The 16,534-nt window shown below is 42.9% G+C and overlaps 1 protein-coding gene across 4 annotated transcripts in view; it reads left to right on the forward strand.

Annotated features, from left to right (window-relative positions):
- LOC110524085 (rab GTPase-activating protein 1-like) overlaps nt 1-16,534 on the forward strand; it is a 172,305-nt gene that overhangs the window by 129,025 nt on the left and 26,746 nt on the right. For 3 of the 4 annotated variants that reach the window (XM_036977902.1, XM_036977903.1, XM_036977904.1), the window contains exons 15-18: nt 75-149; nt 2,775-2,900; nt 6,493-6,636; nt 8,807-8,848. In XM_036977902.1, coding sequence (XP_036833797.1) covers nt 75-149; nt 2,775-2,900; nt 6,493-6,636; nt 8,807-8,848 — 387 coding nt within the window. Of the gene's footprint in view, nt 1-74; nt 150-2,774; nt 2,901-6,492; nt 6,637-8,806; nt 8,849-9,514; nt 9,536-16,534 lie in introns of those variants that run through there. The other variant, XM_036977907.1, reaches the window with a different exon arrangement.

Here is a 16,534-nt window from a genome sequence, read left to right on the forward strand (position 1 = left end):
CACCGTTTCTTGTTCATTGTTTGATATGAAGTACCTATTGCCTAACGTTGTCCCCTCTCTGCTCTGTGTTCCAGGCCTATTCAGTCTACGATGAGGAGATTGGCTACTGTCAGGGACAGTCCTTCCTGGCTGCTGTACTACTACTGCATGTATGTGGGGGATCAAATGTCAATACAATGTCTATGGAACCACAGAGATGAGTTGAGACTGAAGTCTACCCAAACAGTTGCAACAAAAATCTACAAAGACACATTATTTTTTTTTAAGTGTTGAATTGGCTCCGTGAAAATATTGCACTTATCCTTAGTGCACTTATTAACAGCCTGTATTAGGACTGATAGTGAGAACAATGGACAGGGAATGAAGGAAAGTTTTGGTTGAGCAGAGGGAGGAGTGAATAGGTAAACAACAGGCTAGTAAATCTGACAGGAGGATGACTGGAAAAAAGAGAGGGGTGAAGTAGAGATGACGTGAGAGAGGGAGGGAGGTGGGAAGGAGGGGGAGAGAGAAAGAGATGGATTGAGAAATGTGGAGAGGGACAAGTGCAGAGAGGATGAGTAATAAAGAAGAAATGGAGGGAGAGGAGGGGGGGGGAGATCCCCTTTGGGAGGCAGGGGAAGTGTCAGGAATATTAATGGCTGCGCCTGTCTCAGTCCAGGACACACACACTGTCACCCAGATTAAATACCCACTGCTCTGTGTGGGTGGGTGTATTTCTCTCACGCACATTCTCTCTTTTGCTCTCGCTCTCTCACACATTGAAGAGGGGGGTGGACATAATCACACCCCGTGTATTTCACACTGACACTCCCACCTTCTGGCTTTTTTTTCCAAACCCACCAGATTCTCACCTTGCTTCTCTTACTCACACACCTCATCCTCCTTTCTGTTTAAGTCCCTCTCTCACTCTCCTCATTTGCTCCAACAGTCTCCCAACTATTCAAAAGTGGGACAAAGAATGTTTGGAGGAAACGTCCCTCTTTAATCCACAGACAGACAACACTTTCAAGTGACAATAAATTCCACCAAGAATTTATCCTACTTATGTTTGTGGCAGTGCATTGTTTATTGAGAAAAGCCTTTGAGATTAAATGTCGACATTATATTTATCTTAACTACAGTACCAGTCAAAATTTTGGACACGCCTACTCATTCCAGGGTTTTTATTTATTTTTTTTACTATTTTCTACATTGTAATCACCTAAAACGTGTTAAACAAATCAAAATATATTGTATATTTGAGATTCTTCAAAGTAGCCACCCTTTGCCTTGATGACCGCTTTGCACACTCTTGGCATTCTCTCAACCAGCTTCATGAGGTAGTCACCTGGAATGCATTTAAATTAACAGGTGTGCCTTTTTAAAATTTGTGGAATTTTGTTCCTTAATGCGTTTGAGCCAATCAGTTGTGTCAAGGTAGGGGTGGCATACAGAAGATAGCCCTATTTGGTAAAAGACCAAGTCCATATTATGACAAGAACAGCTCAAATAAGCAAAGAGAAACAACAGTCCATCATTACTTTAAGACATGAAGGTCAGTCAATCATGAACATTTCAAGAACTTTGACATTTCTTGAAGTGCAGTCGCAAAAACCATCAAGCGCTATGATGAAACTGGCTCTCATGAGGACAGCCACAGGAAAGGAAGACCCAGATTTACCTTTGTTGCAGAGGATACATTCATTCGAGTTACCAGCCTTAGAAATTGCAGCCCAAATAAATGCTTCAGTGTTCAAGTAACAGACACATCTCAACATTGACTGTTCAGAGGAGAATGCGTGAATCAGGCCTTCATGGTCGAATTGCTGCAAAGATACCACTACTAAAGGACACCAATAATAATAAGAAGAGACTTGCTTGGGCCACAACATGAGCAATGGATATTAAACCGGTGGAAATCTGTCGTTTGGTCTGATGAGTCCAAATTTGCGATTTGGGGTTCCAACCACCGTGTCTTTGTGGGACGCAGAGTAGGTGAACGGATGATCTCTGCATGTGTGGTTCCCATCGTGAAGCATGGAAGAGTAGATGTGATGGTGTGGGGGTGCTTTGCTGGTGCTTTGCTGGTGACACTGTCAGTGAATTATGTGGAATTCAAGGCACACTTAACCAGCATGGCTACCACAGCATTCTGCAACGATACGCCATCCCGTCTGGTATGCGCTTAGTGGGACTGTCATTTGTTTTTCAACAGGACAATGACCCAAAACACACCTCCAGGCTGTGTAAGGGCTACTGAGTGATGGAGTGCTGCATCAGATGACCTGGCCTCCACAATCACCCAAACTCAACCCAATTGAGATGGTTTGGCATGAGTTGGACCACAAGACTGAAGGAAAAGTAGCCAACAAGTGCTCAGCATATGTGGGAACTCCTTCAAGACTGTTGGAAAGTAATTCCAGGTGAAGCTGGTTAAAGAGAATGCCAAGAGTGTGCAAAGCTGTCAAGGCAAAGGGTGGCTACTTTGAAGAATATAAAATATAACATATATTTTTATTTAACACTTTTTGGTTACTACATGATTCCATATGTGTTATTTCATAGTATTGATGTCTTCACTATTATTCTACAAAGTTGAAAAAAATAAAGAAAAGACCTTGAATGACTGGCACTGTATACCTCCTCTTCTTGTTTTACGTTGACATTTCTAAAATCAAATAAGTCAAGGAATAGAAGGAAACAACTTGAGCTCCCGTTTCTCACACATCTTCTGTCATCCCGCTTTTCATATTCTAGCTAACCCTCCTCTGGTTCTGTTTGTCCTGTGGCTGTAGATGCCTGAGGAGCAGGCATTCTGTGTGCTGGTGAAGATCATGTATGAGTACGGCCTGAGGGAGCTCTACAAGAAGAACTTTGAGGACCTGCACTGCAAGTTCTACCAGCTAGAACGACTGCTTCAGGTTAACATTCTTATCTTAGTGTGTGTGTGTGTGTGTGTGTGTGTGTGTGTATGTGCGCACGTCATCAGCACAGTGATGTAAAGTACTTAAGTAAAAAATACTTTAAAGTACTACTTAAGTAGTTTTATGGGGTATCTGTACTTAAAAATAAAAAGAATTGTTGGACTACTTTTACTTTTGCTTCCCTACATTCCTAAAGAAAATAAAGTAATTTTTACTCCATACATTTTCCCTGACACCCATGTCAGAGAGTAGGAGTGTTCCTCTGGCTTTCCGTAAATACTTTTTTTTTTTAACACAAAAATGGTGCAGTCTGGTTTGCTTATTATAAGGAATTTGAAATTATTTATCAAATCAAAATCAAATTTATTTATATAGCCCTTCGTACATCAGCTGAAATCTCAAAGTGTTGTACAGAAACCCATCCTAAAACCCCAAACAGCAAGCAACGCAGGTGTAGAAGCACGGTGGCTAGGAAAAACTCCCTAGAAAGGCCAAAACCTAGGAAGAAACCTAGAGAGGAACCAGGCTATGTGGGGTGGCCAGTCCTCTTCTGGCTATGCCGGGTGGAGATTATAACAGAACATGGCCAAGATGTTCAAATGTTCATAAATGACCAGCATGGTCGAATAATAATAAGGCAGAACAGTTGAAAATTTGAAACTGGAGCAGCAGCACGGCCAGGTGGACTGGGGACAGCAAGGAGTCATCATGTCAGGTAGTCCTGGGGCATGGTCCTAGGGCTCAGGTCCTCCGAGAGAGAGAAAGAAAGAGAGAAGGAGAGAATTAGAGAACGCACACTTAGATTCACACAGGACACCGAATAGGACAGGAGAAGTACTCCAGATATAACAAACTGACCCTAGCCCCCCGACACATAAACTACTGCAGCATAAATACTGGAGGCTGAGACAGGAGGGGTCACTTTTACTACTTATATTTTAGCAATTACATTTACTTTTGATACTTCAGTATATTTAAAACCAAATACTTTTATTAAAGTACTATTTTACCAGGTGACCTTCACTTTTATTTGAGTAAGGTCGATGCACCTTATTAGGAACACTGACTCTATTCTTGTAAGTGCATTGAATTGGAGTTTAATTTTGTACGGAAATTCACTTTAGCCTCTTAAGTAGGCTTTTTTCAGCACCAAGCTGCAATGGGTTAGTATTGACAAGCACCCAAGGCTAAGGAGTATGAGCATTGATCGCTAAGGGTTGGCATACAGATGGAAGGAAGCCAGTGTTCACAGCAAAGAGTGTCTGCATCCAACTATTTAGGGCAAGGATAGCTAACCCTGTTCCTGGAGTGCTGCAGGTACTGCAGGATTTTGTTCCAACTAGACACCACACCTGACCAACTGAGCTAACTGATCAGTTCAGTGGTTTGCCTAAATTCAACACACCTGGTCTTCCAGGTCGGTTCAATAAAAAAACGAAGTGCCCGCGGCCCCTCCAGGGCCAGGGTTGCCTACCCCTGATATTGTGAATAGTGTGTCATTTGGGAAGTACTCACGGTTTCCTCCAACCCTGCTCTTCTTACATTTCCTCGTTACATTTCCACCCAAGATTTTCACACTGGGCTGGGTTTTGAAGTGTTATTGGCTTTGTGTTTGAGTTGATGAAGGAGTGTTTGGTCCACGAATCTGCACGATTGCACATACATACATACACACACAAACGTGCGCACACACGCAAAAGCTGACAAACACACACTTAGCATGATTAGCATGCTAAATGTTTCTGATCAGTGATAGATAAGTAAACAAATAGAGTTGCACCGCCACTTATTTGCCCAACCAGAGATCAATTAACCAAATATACAGAGATTCAGTGAAACAAAATCACATTGATTGATTATATGACAAGTCACAGTCTTTTGGTCGGGGAGCAGGCCTAGACTACTATGCGAGTGAAGAGTAAAATAATCGACTACTACGCTACATAACATGCTAGCTAAATGTTCTGATCAGTCCTGCTAATAGATTAACAAACTAGACTAATGATGATGAATACGCACCTCAACTTAGCTAGCTAACATTTTCACTGTCTAATTGTAACCAAATATCTAAATGGAGATTCAGTGAACACAAAAACCTGACATTGATTTATCAAGACAAGTCCCCATGCTGTCCCAATCCAAACGGTGCTGAAATGATCATCTCGTTGACCACACATGGCTATTATTGCTTAGAATGTATGGTTGGAGGACTTTGGGAGTTCCGTTAAGCAACCATTTGAAAATATGTCTTAAAATGTGTTAGCCTATTATTGCAATGTTTTTGTCCTTCAGCAGTATTTATTCCCACAGTAATTCTTTATAGGTCCATCCAGTTCATTCTTTATGGGTCCATTCAGGTCATTCTTTATGGGTCCATCCAGTTCATTCTTTATGGGTCCATCCAGTTCATTCTTTATCGGTCCATCCAGTTCATTCTTTATGGGTCCATCCAGTTCATTCTTTATGGGTCCGTCCAGTTCATTCTTTACGGGTCTGTCCAGGTCATTCTTTACGGGTCCGTCCAGGTCATTCTTTACGTGTCCATCCAGGTCATTCTTTACGGGTCCATCCAGGTCATTCTTTACGGGTCCATCCAGGTCATTCTTTACGGGTCCATCCAGGTCATTCTTTACGGGTCCATCCAGGTCATTCTTTACGGGTCCATCCAGGTCATTCTTTACGGGTCCATCCAGGTCATTCTTTATGGATCCATCCAGGTCATTCTTTACGGGTCCATCCATGTCATTCTTTATGGATCTATCTAGTTGTGCTTAAGAAAATGTGCATGCATAGTGATGGACCGTGGACTTTGCGATGTGATGGGAAAAGTGACATGCCTCGCAAAGTTTAGAACTGCCATGAGGACTGTAACAGCCTAGTAACTGGCGCTGCCTAGGAACCATCATAATGAAGCATCAAATCAGGTTTAAAATCTGATCCCAAAGTCGGACGTAGCTACGCTCGGCATTTCATTTAAGACCAACTTTATCTCTCTCTCTCTGTTCTGTCTTCTCTCTCATTGATTAATTGACTGACATATAGTACTTTTTCCTCTCTATATGTGATATACTCTTACTTACCCTTTTGCCCTCAGAACAGCCTCAATGTGTCGGGGCATTTACTCTACAAGGTGTCGAAAGCGTTCCACAGGGATGCTGGCCCATGTTGACCACAATGCTTCCAACAGTTTTTTTTTTTTTTTCCCCCCCCAAATTGGCTGGATGTCCTTTGGGTGGTGGACCATTCTAGATACACACGGGAAACTGTTGAGCGTGAAAAACCCAGTAGCGTTGCAGTTCTTGACACAAATCGATGTGCCTGGCACCTACTATCATACCCCGTTCAAAAGCGCTTTAATCTTTTTGTCTTGCCCAGTCACCCTCTGAATGGCACATATACACAATCCATGTCTCAATTGTCTCAAGGCTTTAAAAGAAATCCTTTAACCCGTCTCCTCCCCTTCATCTACACTGATTCAGCAAGTGACATCAATAAGGGATCGTAGCATTCACCTGGTCAGTCTGTCATGCTCTTAATGTTTTGTACACTCGGTACTGTGCAATGAACTCTCTCCTTGTCCTATCTCTAGGAGCAGCTCCCAGACCTGTGGTCCCACTTCCAGGAGCTGAGCCTGGAGGCCCACATGTATGCGTCTCAGTGGTTCCTCACACTCTTCACCGCCAAGTTCCCCCTCTGCATGGTCTTCCACATCACCGACCTGCTACTGTGTGAGGTAAGAAGTTTGACAGCGTTGACCCAACACTGAAGGTCATTTTAGCACTACTCCTAACGCCAACACTTACCCAATACTGGTCCTACTCCTAGTCCTGACTTCAACACTGGCTCTTACCTTAACCCTACTGTTAACCCCAACACTGGGCCTCACCCTAACCCTACTCCTAACCCAAGCTGCTGTTGGTAAGCACTGAACTTACCCTTATTCTCCCCCTTCCATCGACCACCCTGGGCTTTGAACAACTCTAAACAACTCTTCACTATTCACCCGCCTTTTTGTACCTCCTTAAAGCCAATGTCTCCTCTGGAGCAACAATGACCATGAGAAGTGAGAACACCATTCTAGCACGATAAACCCCATCAAAATCTCCAGAGGCTCTTCAAGATAGTAGTATACTCTCTGCCTGCTTCTCTTCTCAGCCCTTCTGTAGGCCTGGTACCACAGTAGAGAAGGGACGCTGTGACCTTTCTCTCTTTCTCTGTGATTGTCTCACTTCTTCTCCTCCTCCTCCCTTTTTCATCACCCTTGCTCTCTCTCTCTCTGTGATTCTCTCTTTTTCCTGTTCTCCTCCTCTCTCCTTTCTTCCTTCTCTCCCACCCTCTCTCGGCCCCCGAGCAGAACAATTAATAGTTTCCTTGGCGTTTCTCAGCCATTGAGCCGTGTGATGAGTATCTGCTTCTCTCTCCTCTCTGCCTCCCTCTAATATCTCTCTCTCTCTCTCCATCTCCATATCTCTTGTCTCTTTATTTCTAAATGTTTTTCTCTAAAGTGGTGTCCCTTTCTTATTGTTTTTGGCTTTACCCCTGCCTCGATCTGATTTCTTTGTTGTCATTGTCACTTTTCACTCCTCTTTCTCTCTCTCTCTCTCTCTCTCTCTCTCTCTCTCTCCTCTGATTGTGTGCTCCTGTGTGTGGTGCTAGTTGTTTGTTTGTGTGTGTCGTGTGAGGTGTGTGTGCAAGTGCGCCTGACTGTGTGTTTCTCCTCTACGTTAAAACCTCTCACACTTGCTGACTCAGTTTGACTCCAGCTCAGTTTGGCACGCTGCATGTGAGACTGTATTCTCACACACACTCACACACTCCACACACACACTCACTCAGTCCACAAACCACACTCCCTCTATCTCTCTCTCGCTGACTCCCTGACACCCCAGCGCCACCTAGAGCCTTTTGAGAAAGAAAGTGAGAGATGGAAGGGGAGGGGAAGAGAGGGAGAAAGAGAGGCCCTTTCCTCAGTTATTTATAGAGCAGGGGAGATATTTTTAGCCCAGTGTTGCCATGTGAACGGGGTGTCGGAGCGATGGAGACAGGTGTTCCCATGCGGAGCTGACTTCAGCATCCACTCGCTCTCATCCTCTCTCACCCTCCCTCTCTCTTTCTGTTTCACTAGCTCTGCCTCACTCCTCTTTTTCGCCAGCTCTCTCCCTCTTTCTCACTCTGTCACACTCTTGCTTTCTCCTTCTGTCTTTCTCTATCTGTTAGTCTGTGACTCTTGTCCCTTACTCCTTCTTACAATTTCTCTCTCTCCCCCTCTCCCTCTGTCTCTCTGTCTCTGTGTGTGTCATTCATTAATTCGTCCATCTGCTTGTCACTCTGTGGCCATGATGCAGCCCCACCTGTCTGTGAGAGGGACCATCTTGTTTCACTTCAAGAGTTTCCATGAACATAAGTGTAATGTTACCATAACGTTTCCTCTTTATCGCCAGAGGGCAGTCTAGCGTGTAGACATACAGACTACATAATGTCACGGATTTAATGTACAACGTCAGAGAGATGGGTTGATAGCAACACACATGTATTCCACTGTCACATGTATCATTACGTCATTGTTTTTCAGTGTGTTTTTTCCCCCTCCCTAGCTCTTAACACGAAAGCTGCGCGGCAGTTTCATAAGTCTTTATTAGAAGGAGTCTTTGTTGTTGAAGATCATTTGAACCTTTATTAAGTCTATGACGAGAAAACCTTAACATTTGCTGGTTTATTGGCATGACGTTTTAAAGGGTAAAGCCGTTGATGAGATGACCCTTGATCCATGCCTTTTCTTACACCGATGTGTGACAGATGTGTTTGGGTGACGGCCCGAGCTCTTTCTCTCTCTCTCTCTGTGTGTGTGTAGAGAATATGTTCTGTGACAATCAACAATATAATCATCTTCTTCCCTTCCCCAGGGCCTGAACATCATCTTCAACGTGGCGCTGGCTCTTCTCAAGGTGTGATTGACTTCCTTTACTTTGGTTCATTTACTGGGGTTCCAGTCAATTCCTTCGATTTTAAAACTTTTTTTTTTTTAAATGACAGACAAATCCTGTAATGGTATTGTACGAAGCACACACAACTCCGAGACCTAGACCTGGGCTTGTATTCACAAAGTCTCCGGAGTCGGTGTTTTGAGTCAGGGCTCAAAACTACGACCAAAACACTGGCATTTGCGACCAATTTTCCCAGTAATTTGCACTGAGCAAAATTATGAAATAGCCTATAGTAGCCTATATGTGGTGTCCCATGCAGGCCTACATTGCATACAGAGAAGTAGACAATGTTACCTCTCTGCCAATTGGCTTATGTGCATATTCAAGCCTGTTTCAATATTCAACACTGTCCCTTTAATTAAGACATACGCTTTTTACCTGATTGGATTTTAAAAGAAAGCTTAAAATGTAGCCTACACGTTTTGTGCTCTTGTATGAAGCAGTTACTCTCCATGTCTGACCTGTACTTATCTAGAACTGGGCTAATAACTCGCTAACTAGCAAAGAATATCAACAAATGTGCACACGCGTTGCTCTGCGCTCTGATCTGATTGAAAGACCGCTCGTGGGCTACCACCGCCAATAGAATTCTACTCCATTGCGGTCTGGCTCTGCCTACAACAAAATTACAGACTCAATCTTGCAAAGGTACATGTGTTGTGTTGCATTGAAAAGGGGTTGATATAGTCGATTCGGTCACAGAAAAAAACGTTGATCTATATGGTGCAAACTAATGGGGCGAACTATGTGAAGTTCAATCTCTGGCGTCTATGTGCAGCATAGCATTACTTCTGCGCGGCAGTCCTGTAGGAAGTGCGCGACCGTGAGCAGTTTAGAGGGATCATTGTTTGCGACCCTTTGACTTGGCAGCGGGACACCAATTTTTTTTATTGGTTGCTAGGTTCCCAGTGAAAAGAATGTAGCTGGTCACATTGGTTTTGTTTCACAATTGTTTGACAATTATTCTTTTTTAATAATCAAGATGTATTCAAACAGCATTGGGTATGCAGACCAGGTATTCAAAATGTTTAGTCCGAAGTCTTGGTTGAATCTTTGGGATGCACAATTTAGTCATAATGTGCTATTTGAATGAACAGTTCTCAAGGCTTTCCCAAAAAAACTTCACAATTAAATGTTGACTGCAAAGTAGGCATACCTGGCAGAATGAAATCAAGATGATTTCTTTCAATTGTGGGGCATTAGTTTTGCCATCACATGTAGCCTACATTGTACAGTACAAAAACACTGCTAGCCAAACAACGGTCTCTTGCTAGGTGCACAATTAAATGAAAGGTCAACAACACCCTCCATTTTTTTTTATGTTAATTGTTCCCAGACCTCAAAAGTGGACTCCTTGATTTGGTTTAAGTATTGCTGTGGCCTTAAGCATTTGATATGGCCCTACAACTGACTGTTCAAAATCGCTAACAAAAATACCCTTTTTGGGATTGCTCAAAGGTTCTTCTCCCCTCCAAACAATCAATAATGATATTGGCAAATTAAAATGTAATTATTTGTATATGGAGGGAAGGTCATTATAGGCTACTTGCTCAGCCCGCAAATTAAAGATAACATTTAAATGATGCATGCATCATCCGCTTTCAAAGGCCATTATTATTTTCATTTGGGCAAGTAGCTTTCAATTGGCACTGGACCTGTGTGTCTCTGTCTGTCTGTCTGTCTGTCTGTCTGTCTGTCTGTCTGTCTGTCTGTGTGTGTGTGTGTGTGTGTGTGTGTGTGTGTGTGTGTGTGTGTGTGTGTGTGTGTGTGTAAGATGCTTAGTCATTATCAGCCTTGTTCTGTATGGAATGTAGGTACGTTATGGGACACAGGTCAGGTCATTATCGATGCGGTCAAATGATGTAATGCACTGCTGCTACTGTTTATTATCTATCCTGTTGCCTAGTCACTCTATCCCTACCTATATGTACATATCTACCTCAATTAACTTGTACCCCTGCACTTTTACACGGTACTGGTACCCCCTATATATAGCCACGTTATCGTTACTCATTGTGTATTTATTCCTCTATATTTCTCTCTGCATTGTTGGGAAGGGCCTGTACGTAAGCATTTCAAAACTGAATCTACACCTGTTTACCAAGCATGTGACAAATACAATTTTATTGGATGTAAGATCACTTTTGCCTTTTAGATCTCAATGAATAAGATTATATGGACAGGGGGACCTTTTTGTTTATTTTTATATTTATATTTATTTTTTCCACCTACCTTTACCAGGTAGGCCAGTTGAGAACAAGTTCTCATTTACAACTGCGACCTGGCCAAGATAAAGCAAAGCAGTGCGACAGAAACAACAACACCGAGTTACACATGGAATAAACAAGCGTACAGTCAATAACAATAACCAGTGAGCTATACCTGCTGGAGCGCATGCTACGGGTGGGTGTTGTTATCGTGACCAGTGAGCTGAGATAAGGCGGAGCTTTACCTAGCATAGACTTATAGATGACCTGGAGCCAGTCGGTCTGGCGACGAATATGTAGCGAGGGCCAGCCGACTAAAGCATACAGGTCGCAGTGGTGGGTGGTATAAGGGGCTTTGGTAACAAAACGGATGGCACTGTGATAGACTACATCCAATTTGTTGAGTAGAGTATTGGAAGCTATTTTGTAAATGACATCGTCAATGTTCGGTAGGATAGTCAGTTCTACGAGGGTATGTTTGGCGGCATGAGTGACGGAGGCTTTGTTGCGAAAATAGAAAGCCGATTCTAGATTAGATTTTGGATTGGAGATGTTTGATATGAGTCTGGAAGGAGAGTTTACAGTCTAGCCAGACACCTAGGAATTTGTAGTTGTCCACGTATTCTAGGTCAGAACAGTCCAGAGTAGTGATGCTAGTCGGGCGTGCGGGTGCAGGCAGCGAACGCTTGGAGCTTGGAGGCCACGGAAGGACAGTTGTATGGCATTGAAGCTCGTTTGGAGGTTAGTAAACACCGTGTCAAAAAAAGACCTGATCCTACCTCAGCACTCTGAGAAGATTTTTGTCCTCCAAGATTGACACGGTGCTAAGGTTCATATGGGGCAGCAGGTAGCCTAGTGGTTAGAGCTTTGGGCCAGCAAGGTTTCTAGATCGAATCACTGAGCTGGTAAAAGGTAAAAATCTGTCGTTCTGCCCCAGAACAAGGCAGTTAACCCACTGTTCCTAGGCCGTCATTGTACATTTTACACTCCAGATACGGATCCACAACCACTCTCTTATTGCATGGAAGGAGTGACTGCTATGCCTTTTCACTGAAACACTTATCTGCAATGCTGAGTACAGAGTAAATGCTATGTCAGTCAGTATATGATGTAATTGGCTAGAATATGGAGGAATGTGGTGTGAGAAAGTAATAGGAGGAATGTGGTGTGAGAAAGGAATAGTTTGCATATGTCTCCCTCTGCAGTCCATAGACTGTACTGCAGGGGGGAGATGACAACGTAGACAATGCATTCGAGAAAATATTCAGACCCCTGGACTTTTTCCACATTTTGTTGCCTCAATCACACAATACCCCATAATGACAAAGCAAAAACAGGTTTTTAGAAAACCCTTGATTATCCTTGATGTTTCCACAACTTGATTTGAGGCCACCTGTGGTAAATTCAATTGATTGGACATGATTGGAAAATGCACACACCTGTCTATAAGGTCCCTCCCACATTTGACAGTGCATGTCGGAGCAAAAACCAAGTTTCTCAATACTTATGTAAATGTGATATTTCAGTTTTATTTTTAAATTGTAAAAATGGGGTATTGTGTGTAGATTGAGAAAAACAAACAATTCAATACATTTTAGAATAAGGCTGTAACATAACGAAATGTGGAAAAAGTCAAGCGGTCTGAATATTTCTTGAATGCACTGTACATTATTCATATATTTCACAAACATGGTACTTTTATACACAGTATTACGTGACAGAAATGTTGTTTGATATGCACATTAAAAGGTACTCAGACATATACGATATACAGTTGAAGTCTGAAGTTTACATACACCTTAGCCAAATACATTTAAACTCAGTTTTTCACAATTCCTGACATTTAATCCTATAAAAATTCCCTGTCTTAGGTCGGTTAGGATCACTACTTTATTTTAAGAATGTGAAATGTCAGAATAATAGTGGAGAGTGATTTATTTCAGCTTTTATTTCTTGCATCACATTCCCAGTGGGTCAGACGTTTACATACACTCCGTTAGTATTTGATAGCATTGCCTTTAAATTGTTTAACTTGGGTCAAACATTTCTGGTAGCCTTCCACAAGCTTCCCACAGTAATTTTTGTGAATTTTGGCCCATTCCTCCTGACAGAGCTGGTGTAACTGAGTCAGGTTTGTAGGTCTCCTTGCTCGTACACGCTTTTTCAGTTCTGCCCCAAATTTTCTATAGGATTGAGGTCAGGGCTTTGTGATGGCCACTCCAATACCTTGACTTTGTTGTCCTTAAGCCATTTTGCCACAACTTTGGAAGTATGCTTGGGGTCATTGTCCATTTGGAAGACCCATTTGTGACCAAGCTTTAACTTCCTGACTGATGTCTTGAGATGTTGCTTCAATAAATCCACAATTTTCCTGCCTCACGATGTCATCTATTTTGTGAAGTGCACCAGTCCCTCCTGCAGCAAATCACCCCCACAACATGATGCTTCCACCCCCATGCTTCACGGTTGGGATGGTGTTCTTCGGTTTGCAAGCCTCCCCCTTTTCCTCCAAACATAACGGTGGTCATTATGGCCAAACAGTTCTATTTTTGTTTCATAAGACCAGAGGACATTTCTCCAAAAAGTACAATCTTTGTCCCCATGTGCAGTTGCAAACTGTATTCTTGCTTTTTTTGTGGCAGTTTTGGAGCAGTGGCTTCTTCCTTGCTGAGCAGCCTTTCAGGTTATGTCGATATAGGATTATTTTTACTGTGGATATCGATACTTTTGTACCAGTTTCCTCCAGCATCTTCACAGGGTATTTTGCTGTTCTGGGATTGATTTGCACTTTTCACAGCAAAGTACGTTCATCTCTAGGAGACAGAACGCATCTCCTTCCTGAGCGGTATGACAGCTGCGTGGTCCCATGGTGTTTATACTTGCACACTATTGTTTGTTCAGATGAACATGGTACCTTTACGCATTTGGAAATTGCTCCCAAGGATGAACCAGACTTGTGGTCTACAATTTTTTTGATTTTCCCATGATGTCAAGCCAAGAGGCACTGAGTTTGAAGGTAGGCCTTGAAATACATCCACAGGTACACCTCCAATTGACTCAAATTATGTAAATTAGCCTATCAGAAGCTTCTAAAGCCATGACATAATTTTCTGGAATTTTCCAAGCTATTTAAAGGCACACCCAACTTAGTCTATATAAACCTCTGACCCACTGGAATTGTGATACAGTGAATTATAAGTGAAATAATCTGTCTGTAAACAATTGTTGGAAAAAGTAGTTGTCATGCACAATGTAGATGTCCTAACCGACTTGCCAAAACTATAGTTTGTTAACAAGAAATTTGTGGAGTAGTTGAAAAACAAGTTTTTATGACTTCAACCTAAGTGTATGTAAACTTCTAACTTCAACTGTACATGATGTTTTGGGTCCTGTCTAGCTTTTAATCCCAGCTACTCACAGCCCATCCCACATATCTCCACCTATTAAATAGTACAATGGCACCGGAGGGGATGGCTGACGTTTTATTGGCTCCTAACCAACTGTGCTATTTTTTTGTATTTTTTTGCATTGTTTAACTTATTTTGTACATAATGTTGCTGCTACCATCTTTTTTGACCGAAAAGAGCTTCTGGATATCAGAACAACGATTACTCACCTCGAACTGGACAGATATTTTTTCTTTAATAAGTCCGACGCAAATTATATACTGCTCCTCCAAGACCAGCCCCAAATCCCCGACAGAAATACAGCAGTCGGAGATCGGGGTGCCTTGTGAGAATTTGTCGACGAGTGTATAACCTGCCTCTACCATCCGTTCTATTGGCCAACTTGCAATCACTGGAAAATAAACTGGATGATCTTCGTTCAAGACTATCCTGCCAACAGGACATTAAAAAATGTATTATCTTATGTTTCACCAAGTCGTGGCTGAACGACGACACAGATAACATACAGTTGGCTGGGTTTTCCATGCATCGGCAGGACAGAACATCTACGTCTGGGAAGACGAGAAGTGTGTGTCTATTTGTCAATAACAGCTGTTGCACGATGTCTAATATTAAGGAAGTCTCATGGTATTGCTCGCCTGAGGTAGAGTACCTCATAATAAGCTGTAGACCACACTATCTACCAAGAGAGTTTTCATCTATATTTTTAGTAACCGTATATTTACCACCAAAACTGATGCTGGTACTAAGATCGCACTCAACAAGCTGTATAAGGCCATAAGCAAACAAATAAATGCTCATCCAGAAGTGACACTCCTAGTGGCCGGGAACTTTAACCAATTTACCGCATTTCTACAAGCATAACACATGTGCAACCATAGGAGACATAGAAACTAGACCACCTTTACTCCACACACAGAGACATGTACAAATATCTCCTTCACCCTACATTTGACAAATCTGACCATAATTCAATCCTCCTGATTCCTGCTTACAAGCAAAAACTAAAGTAGGAAGTACCAAGTGACTCGCTCATTATGGAAATGGTCTGATCACACTGATGACAATGTTTTTCTAACACAGACTGGAATACGTTCTGGGATTCATCCAATGGCGTTGAGGAGTATACCACCCCTGTCACCGGCTTCATCAATAAGTGCATTGACGACGTCTTCCCCACAGGCAATATCCACACTGAGCTGAAGGCTAGAGCTGCCGCTTTCAAGGAGCGGGACACCAATCCGGACGCTTATAAGAAATCCCGCTATGCCTCAGACAAACCTTCAAACAGGCAAAGCGTCAATACTAAGATTGAATCCTTCTACTCCGGCTCTGATGCTCGTCGGATGTGGCAGGGCTTGCAAACTACGGTCTGCAACGGGAAACCCAGCCACTAGTCTGCCCAAGCGAGCCTACTAGACGAGAAAAAAATCCCTTTTTTTATGCTCGCTTCGAGGCAAGCATCACTAAAGCATGCATGAGAGCACCAGCTGTTCCGGATGACTATGTGATTACACTCTGAGGCCGATGTGAGCAAGACCTTTAAACAGGTCGTCAACATTCACAAGGCTGCGGGGCCAGACAGATTACCAGGACGGGTACTCAGAGCATGCGTGGGCCAACTGGCAAGTGTCTTCACTGACATTTTCAACCTCTCCCTGACCAAGTCTGTAATACCTACATGTTTCAAGCAGACCACCATAGTCGCTATGCCCAAGAAAGCGAAGGTAACCTGCCTAAATGACTACCGACTCGTAGCACTCACGTTGGTAGCCATGAAATTCTTTGAAAGGCTGGTCATTGCTCATGTCAACACCATCAGCCCAGAAACCCTAAACCCACTCCAATTCGCATACCGCCCCAACAGATCCACCGATGACGCTATCTCAATCGCACTCCCCACTGCCCTTTCCCACTTGGACAAAAGGAACACCTATGTGAGAATGCTGTTCATTAACTACAGCTCAGCGTTCAACTCCATAGCACCCACAAAGCTCATCACTAAGCTAAGGACCCTGTGACTTAACACCCCC

Source organism: Oncorhynchus mykiss, chromosome 5, assembly GCF_013265735.2.
Source record: "Oncorhynchus mykiss isolate Arlee chromosome 5, USDA_OmykA_1.1, whole genome shotgun sequence".
NCBI lineage: Eukaryota > Metazoa > Chordata > Actinopteri > Salmoniformes > Salmonidae > Oncorhynchus > Oncorhynchus mykiss.